At 44.7% G+C, this 14097-nt stretch overlaps 1 protein-coding gene across 1 annotated transcript in view; it reads right to left on the reverse strand.

The window, feature by feature from the left end:
• SCIN (scinderin) overlaps positions 1-14097 on the reverse strand; it is a 112549-nt gene that overhangs the window by 18636 nt on the left and 79816 nt on the right. The window contains exon 10 of the mRNA XM_077268085.1: positions 13178-13268. Coding sequence (XP_077124200.1) covers positions 13178-13268 — 91 coding nt within the window. The remainder of the gene's footprint in view (positions 1-13177; positions 13269-14097) is intronic.

Consider the following 14097-nt stretch of genomic DNA (forward strand, 5'->3'; position numbering starts at 1 on the left):
CGGAGTAACCCTTGACTCTCCTGTCCTTCAAACCGCACATCCAAGCTCTTTCCACCTCCTGTTGCCTCCAGCTCAAAAATATCTCCAGAACCCATCCTTTCCTCAACTGTCAATCTACTAAAATGCTTGTGCATGCCCTCATCATCTCCCGCCTTGACTACTGCAACATCCTTTTCTGCGGCTTCCCTGCTAACACCCTTGCACCTCTCCAGTCCATCCTTAACTCTGCTGCCCGACTAATTCATCTCTCTCCTCGCTACTCCTCCTCTTCCCCCCTCTGCAAATCTCTTCACTGGCTTCCATTCCCTCAGCGTATTCAGTTCAAATTACTAATACTGACCTACAAAGCCATCCATAACCTGTCTCCTCCATATATCTCTGAACTAATCTCCCGATATCTTCCCTCACATAATCTCCGGTCCTCCCAAGACCTCCTCCACACTTATTCGCTCCTCACCCAACCACCTTGAAGACTTCTCCCGAATATCCCTCATCCTCTGGAATTCTTTGCCCCAACACGTCCGACTATCAACCACATTCGGATCCTTCAGATGGAACCTGAAAACCCAACTCTTCAGGAAAGCTTACAGCCTGCACTGACCCCGCTGCCTCCTCACCACTACTGGAGCTACCGCCTCACCAACACCGGAGCTGCTGCAACCCTCGACCTACTGTCTCCTTCCCCACCATCCTGTAGAGTGTAAGCCCGCAAGGGCAGGGTCCTCTCCCCTCTGTATCAGTCTGTAATTGTTAGTTTCATTACTGTAAGTGATATCTGTAATTTGTATGTAACCCCTTCTCATGTACAGCACCATGGAATCAATGGTGCTATATAAATAAATAATAATAATGTCAGACCAGATGAGAATCATGAGGTCAAAGGAACTGGCCAAGAAGCTCAGAGACAGAATTGTGGCAGGGCACAGATCTGGTCAAGGCTATAACAGAATTTCTGCAGTACTCAAGGATTCTAAGAGTACAGTGGCCTCCATAATTCTTAAATGGAAGAAGTTTGGGACGACCAGAAGTCTTTCTAGACCCTGCCGTCCAGCCAAACTGAGCAATCGTGGGAGAAGAGCCTTGGTGAGAGAGGTAAAGAAGAACCCCAAGATCACTGTGGCTGATGTCATGGTTCCCAATGGCAGGGACTCAGGCAAAAACGGACTAGCTCTAGGAATGATGGAATCTCAGATGACCGCGACGCTGAACCTAACACGCAACTAATAGTAGCCAGGGGGTGTGCCTACGATTATCCCTAGACACCTCGCACCAGCCGGAGATCTAGTTACCCCCTAGTAGAGGAATACACAGACCTGGCTTGCCTCCAGGGAAACCCCAAAAGTGATAGTAGCCCCCCACATATAATAACGGTTAGGTAAGAGGAAAACACGTACGCAGTATGAATATAGATTCAGCAAAGAGAGGCCCTCTGACTAGATAGCAGAAAATACAAAAGAGGACTTCGCGGTCACCTCAAAACCCTAAACAGCCATCCTGAAATTACTTTAACTCCGTTATCAACTCATGACACCGGAGTAGTAATTTCAGATCACTAGAGCTTCCAGCAGCAAGAGAAATATAAATGCATGCTGGACAAACAAACACAAAAAATGCCAAAGATCCAACTTAGCTGAATTGCAGACTTGGAGCAGGTAGCAAGCAACAGAGGTGCTCTGGTAACATTGATTGCCGGCACTAGAATGACTGAGAAGCCAGACTAAATAGGAAACTCCCAGTTTCCTGATGGGAACAGGTGCAAGACAAAAGTCAGCCAGTACCACCAGTAACCACCAGAGGGACCCCAAAAACAGAATTCACAACAGTACCCCCCCCTTAAGGAGGGGGCACCGAACCCTCATGAGAACCACCAGGGCGATCTGGATGCGCCCTATGAAAGGCGCGAACCAAATCAGAGGCATGAACATCGGAGGCAGTCACCCAAGAATTATCCTCCTGACCGTATCCCTTCCATTTAACCAAATATTGAAGTCTCCGTCTGGAAACGCGAGAGTCCAAAATCTTCTCCACAACATACTCCAATTCACCCTCCACCAGCACAGGAGCAGGAGGCTCAACAGAAGGAACAACCGGTACCTCGTACCTCCGCAACAACGACCGATGGAAGACATTATGAATAGTGAAAGATGCTGGTAGGTCCAAACGAAAAGATACAGGATTAAGAATCTCCAAAATCTTATAAGGACCTATGAACCGAGGTTTAAACTTAGGAGAAGAGAGCTTCATAGGGACAAAACGAGAAGATAACCACACCAAGTCCCCAACGCGGAGATGATGACCCACACGACGATGACGATTAGCAAACTGCTGAGTCTTCTCCTGAGACAACTTCAAATTGTCCACCAAATGACTCCAAATCCGGTGCAGTCTATCCACCACCGTGTCCACTCCAGGGCAATCTGAAGATTCCACCTGGCCAGATGAAAAACGAGGGTGAAACCCTGAATTGCAAAAGAAAGGAGAAACCAGAGTGGCAGAACTGGCCCGATTATTGAGGGCAAACTCTGCCAACGGCAAAAAGGCGACCCAATCGTCCTGATCAGCAGACACAAAACACCTCAAATAAGTCTCCAAGGTCTGATTAGTTCGCTCCGTCTGGCCATTAGTCTGAGGATGGAATGCAGACGAAAAAGACAAATCAATGCCCATCCTGGCACAGAACGCTCGCCAGAACCTAGACACAAATTGAGACCCCCTGTCAGAAACGATGTTTTCCGGGATACCATGTAAACGAACCACATTCTGAAAAAATAAAGGAACCAACTCAGATGAAGAAGGCAATTTGGGCAAGGGTACCAAATGAACCATCTTAGAAAAACGGTCACACACCACCCAAATGACGGACATTTTCTGAGAAACCGGGAGGTCCGAGATAAAGTCCATAGAGATGTGCGTCCACGGCCTCTTCGGAATAGGCAAGGACAACAACAATCCACTAGCCCGAGAACAGCAAGGCTTGGCCCGAGCACAAACATCACAAGACTGTACAAAGGCACGCACATCCCGAGACAGGGAAGGCCACCAGAAGGACCTGGCCACCAAATCTCTGGTACCAAAAATTCCAGGGTGACCTGCCAACACAGAAGAATGAACCTCCGAGATGACTCTACTGGTCCATTCATCTGGAACAAACAGTCTCCCAGGCGGACAACGATCAGGCCTATCAGTCTGAAATTCCTGCAAAGCACGTCGCAAGTCTGGGGAGACAGCAGACAAAATCACCCCATCCTTAAGGATACCCGTAGGCTCAGAATCACCAGAGGAGTCAGGCTCAAAACTCCTAGAAAGGGCATCTGCCTTCACATTTTTTGAACCCGGCAAGTATGAAACCACAAAATTAAACCGGGAGAAAAACAACGACCAGCGCGCCTGTCTAGGATTCAGACGCCTGGCAGACTCAAGGTAAATCAGATTCTTGTGATCAGTCAAGACCACCACCTGATGTCTAGCACCCTCAAGCCAATGACGCCACTCCTCAAATGCCCACTTCATAGCCAAGAGCTCCCGATTACCAACATCATAATTTCGCTCGGCGGGCGAAAACTTTCGAGAGAAGAATGCACATGGTCTCATCACTGAGCAATTGGGACTTCTCTGCGACAAAACCGCCCCCGCTCCAATCTCGGAAGCATCAACCTCGACCTGAAAAGGGAGCGAAACATCAGGCTGGCGCAACACAGGGGCGGAAGAAAAGCGGCGCTTAAGCTCCCGAAAGGCCTCCACAGCCGCAGAGGACCAATTGGCAACATCAGCACCCTTCTTAGTCAAATCAGTCAGAGGTTTAGCAACAGTTGAAAACCCAGTTATAAATCGACGATAGAAATTAGCAAAGCCCAAGAACTTCTGAAGACTCTTCAGGGAAGTAGGCTGCGTCCAATCACAAATAGCCCGAACCTTGACAGGATCCATCTCAACAGAAGAAGGGGAAAAAATATACCCCAAAAAGGAGATCTTCTGAACCCCAAAAATACACTTTGAACCCTTTACAAACAAAGAATTGGCCCGCAAAACCTGAAAAACCTTCCTAACCTGTTGAACATGCGACTCCCAGTCATCCGAAAAAATCAAAATATCATCCAAATACACAATCATAAATTTATCCAGGTATTTACGGAAAATATCGTGCATAAAGGACTGAAAGACTGAAGGAGCATTAGAAAGACCAAAAGGCATTACCAAATACTCAAAATGGCCCTCGGGCGTATTAAATGCAGTTTTCCACTCATCTCCCTGTTTAATCCGCACCAAATTATACGCACCCCGAAGATCAATCTTAGAGAACCACTTTGCCCCTTTAATACGAGCAAATAAATCAGTCAATAGTGGCAAAGGATACTGGTATTTGACTGTAATCTTATTCAACAGGCGATAATCAATACAGGGCCTCAGGGAGCCATCTTTTTTACCCACGAAAAAAAAACCTGCTCCTAAAGGGGATGAGGATGGACGGATATGTCCCTTTTCCAAGGACTCCTTAATATACTCCCGCATAGCAGCATGCTCAGGCACAGACAGATTAAACAAACGACCCTTGGGAAACTTGCTGCCCGGAATCAAGTCTATAGCACAATCACAATCCCTGTGAGGGGGGAGAGAACTAAGTTTGGGCTCCTCAAAAACATCACAATAGTCAGACAAAAATGCTGGAATTTCAGAGGGAGTAGATGAAGCAATGGAAACCAAAGGTACTTCCCCATGAGCCCCCTGACATCCCCAGCTTAACACAGACATTGTTTTCCAGTCAAGGACTGGATTATGAGTTTGCAACCATGGCAATCCAAGCACTAAGACATCATGCAAGTTATGCAACACAAGGAAGCGAATCACCTCCCGATGGTCAGGAGTCATACACATAGTCACTTGTGTCCAGTATTGTGGTTTATTCCTAGCCAATGGTGTGGAGTCGATACCCTTCAGAGGGATAGGAACTTCCAAAGGCTCTAGGCTAAACCCACAGCATCTGGCAAAGGACAAATCCATAAGACTCAAGGAAGCGCCAGAATCCACATAGGCATCCACAGTAATAGATGATAATGAACAGATCAAAGTTACAGACAAAATAAACTTAGACTGTAAAGTGCCAATTGCAAAAGACTTATCAACCTTTTTTGTGCGTTTAGAGCATGCTGATATAACATGAGCAGAATCACCACAGTAGAAGCACAACCCATTTTTATGCCTATAATTCTGCCGTTCACTTCTGGACAGAATTCTATCACATTGCATAATCTCCGGTGTCTGCTCAGAAGACACCGCCAAATGGTGCACAGGTTTGCGCTCCCGTAAACGCCGATCAATCTGAATAGCCATAGTCATGGATTCATTCAGACCTGTGGGCGTAGGAAACCCCACCATGACATCTTTAACGGCGTCAGAGAGACCTTCTCTGAAATTCGCCGCCAGGGCGCACTCATTCCACTGAGTAAGCACAGACCATTTTCGAAATTTTTGACAATATATTTCAGCTTCATCATGCCCTTGAGAGAGGGCTATCAAGGCCTTTTCAGCCTGAATCTCCAAATTAGGTTCCTCATAGAGCAACCCCAGTGCCAGAAAAAACGCATCCACATTGAGCAGCGCAGGATCCCCTGGTGCCAATGCAAATGCCCAATTCTGGGGGTCACCCCGCAACAAGGAAATCACAATTTTAACCTGCTGAGCGGAGTCTCCAGCGGAGCGAGATCTCAGAGAAAGATACAATTTACAATTGTGCTTAAAATTCAAAAAACGAGATCTATCTCCAGAAAAGAACTCAGGTATAGGAATCTTGGGTTCTGACATAGGAGCATGTATAACATAGTCTTGGATATTTTGAACCTTAGAAGCAAGAGCACTCAGGCCTGTAGCTAAACTCTGGATATCCATTTCTCAACAGCTGAGATCTGAGCCATTCAGGGGTTAAGAGGAGAGAAAAAAGCAGCAGATTGCAATTATGGCTAGACAGAACTTCTGAGTAAAAAAAAAAAAAAAAAGTGTCAGAAACTTCTTCTTTTCTCTCTTTCTTCAGCCAATACCTTTAATACATTTATGGCCGGCAATACTGTCATGGTTCCCAATGGCAGGGACTCAGGCAAAAACGGACTAGCTCTAGGAATGATGGAATCTCAGATGACCGCGACGCTGAACCTAACACGCAACTAATAGTAGCCAGGGGGTGTGCCTACGATTATCCCTAGACACCTCGCACCAGCCGGAGATCTAGTTACCCCCTAGTAGAGGAATACACAGACCTGGCTTGCCTCCAGGGAAACCCCAAAAGTGATAGTAGCCCCCCACATATAATAACGGTTAGGTAAGAGGAAAACACGTACGCAGTATGAATATAGATTCAGCAAAGAGAGGCCCTCTGACTAGATAGCAGAAAATACAAAAGAGGACTTCGCGGTCACCTCAAAACCCTAAACAGCCATCCTGAAATTACTTTAACTCCGTTATCAACTCATGACACCGGAGTAGTAATTTCAGATCACTAGAGCTTCCAGCAGCAAGAGAAATATAAATGCATGCTGGACAAACAAACACAAAAAAAGCCAAAGATCCAACTTAGCTGAATTGCAGACTTGGAGCAGGTAGCAAGCAACAGAGGTGCTCTGGTAACATTGATTGCCGGCACTAGAATGACTGAGAAGCCAGACTAAATAGGAAACTCCCAGTTTCCTGATGGGAACAGGTGCAAGACAAAAGTCAGCCAGTACCACCAGTAACCACCAGAGGGAGCCCAAAAACAGAATTCACAACAGGCTGAACATGAATGCGGCCAAATACAGAGATATCCTGGATGAAAACCTCTTCCCGAGTGCTCTGGACCTCAGACTTGGCCAAAGGTTCACCTTCCAACAAGACAATGACCATAAGCACACAGCTAAAATAACAAAGTTGTGGCTTCAGAACAACTCTGTGACCATTCCTGACTGGCCCAGCCAGAGCCCTGACCTAAACCCAACTGAGTATCTCTGGAGAGACCTGAAAATGGCGTCCACCAACGTTCACCATCCAACCTGACGGAACTGGAGAGGATCTGCAAGGAAGGATGGCCGATGATCCCCAAATCCAGGGGTGAAAAACTTGTGGCATCATTCCCAAGAAGACTCATGGCTGCACTAGCTCAAAAGGGGCTTTACCCAATACCGAGCAAAGGGGCTGAAGATTTATGACCAGGTGATAGTTCAGTTTTTCTTTTTAAAAAATTAGCAATGTAATGATCATAATGTATGAAGGTTGAAATGCAGGCACAGAAACAATGGTGTAGGAGGCTTAAGACTGGGTGAGGAACAGCAGAACTGTGCTACAAAGGTGAGGGTGTGGAAGACAGTTTCATGTTGCAGGTCATACACTATAGCAAGACTGAATGCAGCATCAAAACGTAAGGTAGTTATACTGCATCAGCAAGGTCTCTTCCAGGGAAAGATTTCTCAGTTTCAAGATGTACTGTTCAAGTTAAGTTGAAGAAGCTGCAAGTAAAGGGCAACTTTGAGGACAGTAGATGCATGGGTTGGCCAAGGAAACTTAGTGCAGCGGATGAAAGACACATCATGATTACTTCTCTTCAAATGGAAGATGTCCAGCAGTGCCATCAGCTCAGAATTGGATGCAACCAATGGGACCCAATTACACCAGTCTACTGTTCGGGAAAGTCTGGCCAGAATGGTGTCAATGCTGAGAAATCCAGGCAGGTACTTATCCATCATGTAATACCATCAGGAGGCGTTAAATTTGTCCTGCAGCCGAACAGCGACCTCAAGCATACAGGCACTGTCATTAACGTGGATCTATCAGCAGGATTTCCCACTCCAAACTATTTATCTGAATATATAGCTCCATCATAGACAAGTCCAGCAGTATCTTTGCAAGGCATGCCCGCTCCTCCATTACTGAGAAATCAGCATTTTAATTGATTTGCAAGTAAGGCTGAAGAGCTATGGTAGATCTGAAGCTTTTGTCACTCCAGCTCTATTGCCGTCTCCTCTTACTTGACTGACGGACTCAGTACTGGAGCCAGGAGGAGAATAGAACTGGAGTGACAGAGGCTCCAGATTTACAATAACTGTGTGCAAGTGACAAGAAATCAGAAGAACTGATGAAGGCAAAGGGCAGTCACCAAATATTGAATTTAGATTTCACTTTTTGTTCATTCACTTTACTTTTTGTTAATTGCTAAAAATAAAATTTGCACACATATCTTGATGTGTAAAAAAATTTGGTTTGTAAAAAAAAAAAATTGTTAAAATATAAGAAAAATTAAAAACGACAATAAGCATAAAGTGTGTGAATCTATTATCATTAATTTTAATGTGGGTTTGTAAAAGGGCAGAAATCAGCAGCACAATTTGACATCCTACAGATTCTAAATCTGCAAACCGGGTCAGTTTCTGTTGTTTTTTTTTGTTTTTTCTTTCTACAAGAAGTTGATCTTATTAAATTTGATGCCACTGTGTTATACTGTGGATTTGCCCGGCACCTACACCATGTGTATACAAGCCCTAAAAAAAAGTTGTTTTTTTATACATATGTTTTTACAATAGAAGCATGTGGAAATATTACAGTATTGATAAAGATCAAAAAAAGGAGTGAGCCGAACCGAAGCGGAACAAGTGGGACATCTAGTGGTGAATCTCTGTACTGCATGCATAAAATCAGTTTCAACCAACCACCAAGTTTATGGTTTTGAAGAGGAGGGAATGACTGATGTGCTGCTCGTCAACTTTTACAAAGTAGAAAAAAAGTTGTAAAATAGTCAACAATAATAAAACAAAATGGCCACTTTATGGTACAGTCGCTCAATGCTCTTCCTCATGATGAACCACACCTGCCCATAGAAGCAAATAAGCAGCTGAGTTTGTGGCCACAATGAAGTGTTAGGTTACTTTCACACTAGCGTTAACTGCAATACGTCGCAAATGCGTCGTTTTGCCGAAAATACGCATCCAGCAAAAGTTCTTGCTGGATACGTTTTTTCGTCATAGACTAACATTAGCGACGCATTTGCGACGCATTGCCAAACGTCGCGTCCGTTTTGCGACGCTTGGGCGTGTGTTAGCGGACCGTCGGGAGAAAAAAACCTTACATGTAACGTTTTTTGCTCCCGACGGTCCGCTTTCTCCGACCGCGCATGCGCGGCCGGAACTCCGCCCCCACCTCCCCGCACTTCCCCGCACCTCACAATGGGGCAGCGGATGCGTTGGAAAAATACATCCGCTGCCCCCGTTGTGCGGCGGAGACCACGCTAGCGTCGGGAACGTCGGCCCGACGCACAGCGACGGGTCTTTCCCGACGCTAGTGTGAAAGTAGCCTTACTGGTAAGATCCGGCACTTACTGGTCCCTACTGGTGGATATAGATTTCAGCCACATTCAGTAACTTAGAGTTCAACTGTACCCCAAGCCCAAAGATAGAACCTCAACTGTCCACGAGTTCATCATTGAAATGAATGGTTTGATAATGTGGAGCGGCGCTGTGTTTTGGTCTAACAAATATGATTTCCTAATCCTGCACAATTCCTTTATTATTGGACAATTTATTATTACAACAATACTGCATGTCTATATTTCCTCACTATTTCATATACATAAATGCAAGCTGCATAAAATCAGTCACTGTGCACGTATATTATATTATTAAGGGCCCCTTTCCACTTGCGAGATAAAAAACGGTCCGTAATCTGGACTGAAAAAACGGATGGAACGTATGCGATTGTCATGCGAGTGTCATGCGAGTGTTATGCGAGTGCCATGCGATTTTTTAATCGCACCATCCGTATGACATCAGTATGACATCCGTATTGCTGTCCGATTTTTACGCACCGGTGTCCTTTGAAAAGCCGGCAATTCAGCGCCATGTACAGTAAAATCACACTGACAGGTTAGAATAGAGTAGATATATGCACATAGAATGTGTATATATACATATATACATGTCAGTGAGACACCTATATATGTATATTTATATTTAATGCAGCGCTAGATAGCATTAAAGCCTCTAATTCAATTGCCGGTTTTTCATTTCTCCTTCACAAACCCGACAGGATATGAGACATGGTTACATACAGTAAACCATCTCATATCCCTTTTTTTGCATATTCCACACTACTAATGTTAGTAGTGTGTATGTGCAAAATTTGGGCGCTGTAGCTGCTAAAATAAAGGGTTAAATGGCGGAAAAAATTGGCGTGGGCTCCCGCGCAATTTTCTCCGCCAGAGCGGTAAAGCCAGTGACTGAGGGCAGATATTAATAGCCAGGAGAGGGTCCACGGTTATTGGCCCCCCCCCTGGCTACAAACATCTGCCCCCAGCCACCCCAGAAAAGGCACATCTGGAAGATGCGCCTATTCTGGCACTTGGCCACTCTCTTCCCACTCCCGTGTAGCGGTGGGATATGGGGTAATGAAGGGTTAATGCCACCTTGCTATTGTAAGGGGACATTAAGCCAGATTAATAATGGAGAGGCGTCAATTATGTCACCTATCCATTATTAATCCAATTGTATGAAAGGGTTAAAAAACACACACACACATGATTTAAAAGTATTTTAATGAAATAAACACAGCGGTTGTTTTAGTATTTTATTGCTCTCTCAATCCATCAGGAACACCCTCGCTTGGCAAAATAATAAACCCACAATATACATACCCTCTGATGAACCATCACGTCCCATGAAGTAAATCCATCTGAAGGGGTTAACTCAATTTACAGGCAGGAGCTGTGCTAAAGCACTCGCTCGTGCCTGTAAGCCCGGGTAATGAAGGAAATCTGAGTGATCTAACTTACATTGAGTTGCGGTGAGGCGCCCTCTGGTGGATGTTCTCATGAACTGCAGCCTTGGAAAAGTTCCCACGCTCGAGTTCATATGAGTTCATCCACCAGAGGGCGCCTCACCGCAACTCAATGTAAGTACAGATCACCCAGCTTTCCTTCATTCCACGGGGTTACAGGCACGAGCGAGTGCTTTAGCACAGCTCCTGCCTGTAAATTGAGTTAACCCCTTCAGATGGATTTACTTCGTGGGACGTGACGGTTCATCCGAGGGTATGTATCTTGTGGGTTTATTATTTTGCCAAGCGAGGGTGTTCCAGATGGATTGAGAGAGCAATAAAATACTAAAACAACCTGTGTGTTTATTTCATTAAAATACTTTTTAATAATAATGTGTGTGTTTTTTAACCCTTTCATACAATTGGATTAATAATGGATAGGTGTCATAATTGCCGCCTCTCCATTATTAATCTGGCTTAATGTCACCTTACAATAGCAAGGTGGCATTAACCCTTCATTACCCCATATCCCACCGCTACAGGGAGTGGGAAGAGAGTGGCCAAGTGCCAGAATAGGCGCATCTTCCAGATGTGCCTTTTCTGGGGTGGCTGGGGGCAGATGTTTGTAGCCAGGGGGGCCAATAACCATGGACCCTCTCCTGGCTATTAATATTTGCCCTCAGTCACTGGCTTTACCATTCTGGCGGAGAAAATTGCCCGGGAGCCCACGCCAATTTTTTCCGCCATTTAACCCTTTAATTTAATAGCTAGAGCCCCCAAATTGTGCACACAGACACTTGTTACATTAGTGAAGAGGAATATGTAATAAAAAAGGGATATGAGATGGTTTACTGTAGGTAAACCATGTCTCATATCATGTCGGGTTTGTGAAGGAGAAGGAAAAAGCCGGCAATTGAATTAGCGGCTTTTAAGCTATCTAGCGCTGCATTAAATATAAATATACATATATAGGTGTCTCACTGACATATATATATGTATATATACCTATTCTATGTGTATATATCTTCTCTATTCTAACCTGTCAGTGTGATTTTACTGTACACCGCACTGAATTGCCGGCTTTTCAAAGGACACTGGTGCGTAAAAATTGGACAGAACTCGCATGGTGCGAGTGCTGTGCGATTTTTTTCTCGCACCCATTGACTTGCATTGGCGAGTCTCGTCCGAGAATCGCAGCAATACGCAGCATGCTGCGATTTTTTTCTCAGTCCGATTTCGGCTGAGAAAAAAATCGCAAATGAAAAGAAACCTATTAAATAACATTGGTCCGAGTGCAATCCGATTTTTTATCGGAATGCACGCGTCCATTTTCCTCGCAAGTGGAAAGGGGCCCTAATCCTGAGTTACACCCTGTATTATACTCCAGAGCTGCACTCACTATTCTGCTGGTGCAGTCACTGTGTACATACATTGCATTACTGATCCTGAGTTATCTCCTGTATTATACCCCAGAGCTGCACTCACTATTCTGCTGGTGCAGTCATTGTGTACATACATTACATTACTGATCCCTAGTTACATCCTGTATTATACCCCAGAGCTGCACTCACTATTCTGCTGGTGCAGTCACTGTGTACATACATTACATTACTGATCCTGAGTTACATCCTGTATTATACTCCAGAGCTGCACTAACTATTCTGCTGGTGCAGTCACTGTGTACATACATTACATTACTGATCCTGAGTTACCTCCTGTATTATACCCCAGAGCTGCACTCACTATTCTGCTGGTGCAGTCACTGTGTACATACATTACATTACTGATCCTGAGTTATCTCCTGTATTATACCCCAGAGCTGCACTCACTATTCTGCTGGTGCAGTCACTGTGTACATACATTGCATTACTGATCCTGAGTTATCTCCTGTATTATACCCCAGAGCTGCACTCACTATTCTGCTGGTGCAGTCACTGTGTACATACATTACATTACTGATCCTGAGTTACCTCCTGTATTATACCCCAGAGCTGCACTCACTATTCTGCTGGTGCAGTCACTGTGTACATACATTACATTACTGATCCTGAGTTACATCCTGTATTATACTCCAGAGCTGCACTCACTATTCTGCTGGTGCAGTCACTGTGTACATACATTACATTACTGATCCTGAGTTACATCCTGTATTATACTCCAGAGCTGCACTCACTATTCTGCTGGTGCAGTCACTGTGTACATACATTACATTACTGATCCTGAGTTACATCCTGTATTATCCTCCAGAGCTGCACTCGCTGTACACAGTAAGTTCTATGCCAGGAGTAACATTTAGCTCTGCACACATTTCGCCTGGTTTCCGGGGTCTTCTGCCGTGTTCTGGCCTCTGTCTTATACATCTGTCTAGTAGCAGGACGTTGTGTAATTGTACAGGAGTGTAACACTGACAGACCTGGACTGCTTGTCCCCCCAGAGAGCGGTCCAGCTGCACTGTCAGAAAGGCGGAGGTGGTCAGCTCGTCCCTCGTGGCCTTCGCTCCTTGCCTGCAGAGGAGTAAAGACAGAGAATCAGACTGACATCATGTTATGGAGCATCAGGACAAAAACAACTGATTGAGCTAAGTGGCGTCAGTTGCCCCCAATAGCAGAGAACCAGGTAAGAGCTCCCCGAGACCACCAGAGAATAGAACACTAATCCACTTGTATCCCAGGTACCAGGTGTTTTACTCCAGACCAGCAGGGAACAAGTTATGAATTTACTGAAAACCGTCAATCTAAAACATAAAACCTCCATGTTATCCTGGACTCCCTAATTTATATCAGATCATCAGGTATCAAATCTCAATTTTACCTTAGACCACCAGGGGACAAAATAGAAACTCCTTCCTATACCCTTAATCCACAGGTACTAACTCTCCTATTTACACCAGTCCACCAGGGAACACAATATTGTAAGATAAGAAAGAATGCCGTATTAACCATTACGTAGCCTACGCCTCCGGGTACACAGCCTCTATTTTACTCTAGAGCACCAGGACACATGGTATTTCCTCACTCACATACACTAAACCACCAGGGATCCAAATATTTCATCCTTTATATATCCAAGACCAACATCTCCTGTTTTAATCTAGGCCACCAAGGAACATAGTATTTTTCACACATATTCCCTAAACAAGCAGGGATTAAAATATTTAATCCGTTATATTCCCGAAATCAATAAATATCAATCCCCTATTTTACTCTAGACCACCAGGGAACATAATATTCACTCTCTTATGTACTCTAGATTGTCTCTATTGTACCTTAGACTTCCAGAAAATTAAATATATACACTCTCTATATATCCTTAAAATAGACCACCAGGTTGTGT

The sequence above is a fragment of the Ranitomeya variabilis genome, chromosome 6 (assembly GCF_051348905.1).
Source record: "Ranitomeya variabilis isolate aRanVar5 chromosome 6, aRanVar5.hap1, whole genome shotgun sequence".
Lineage (NCBI taxonomy): Eukaryota > Metazoa > Chordata > Amphibia > Anura > Dendrobatidae > Ranitomeya > Ranitomeya variabilis.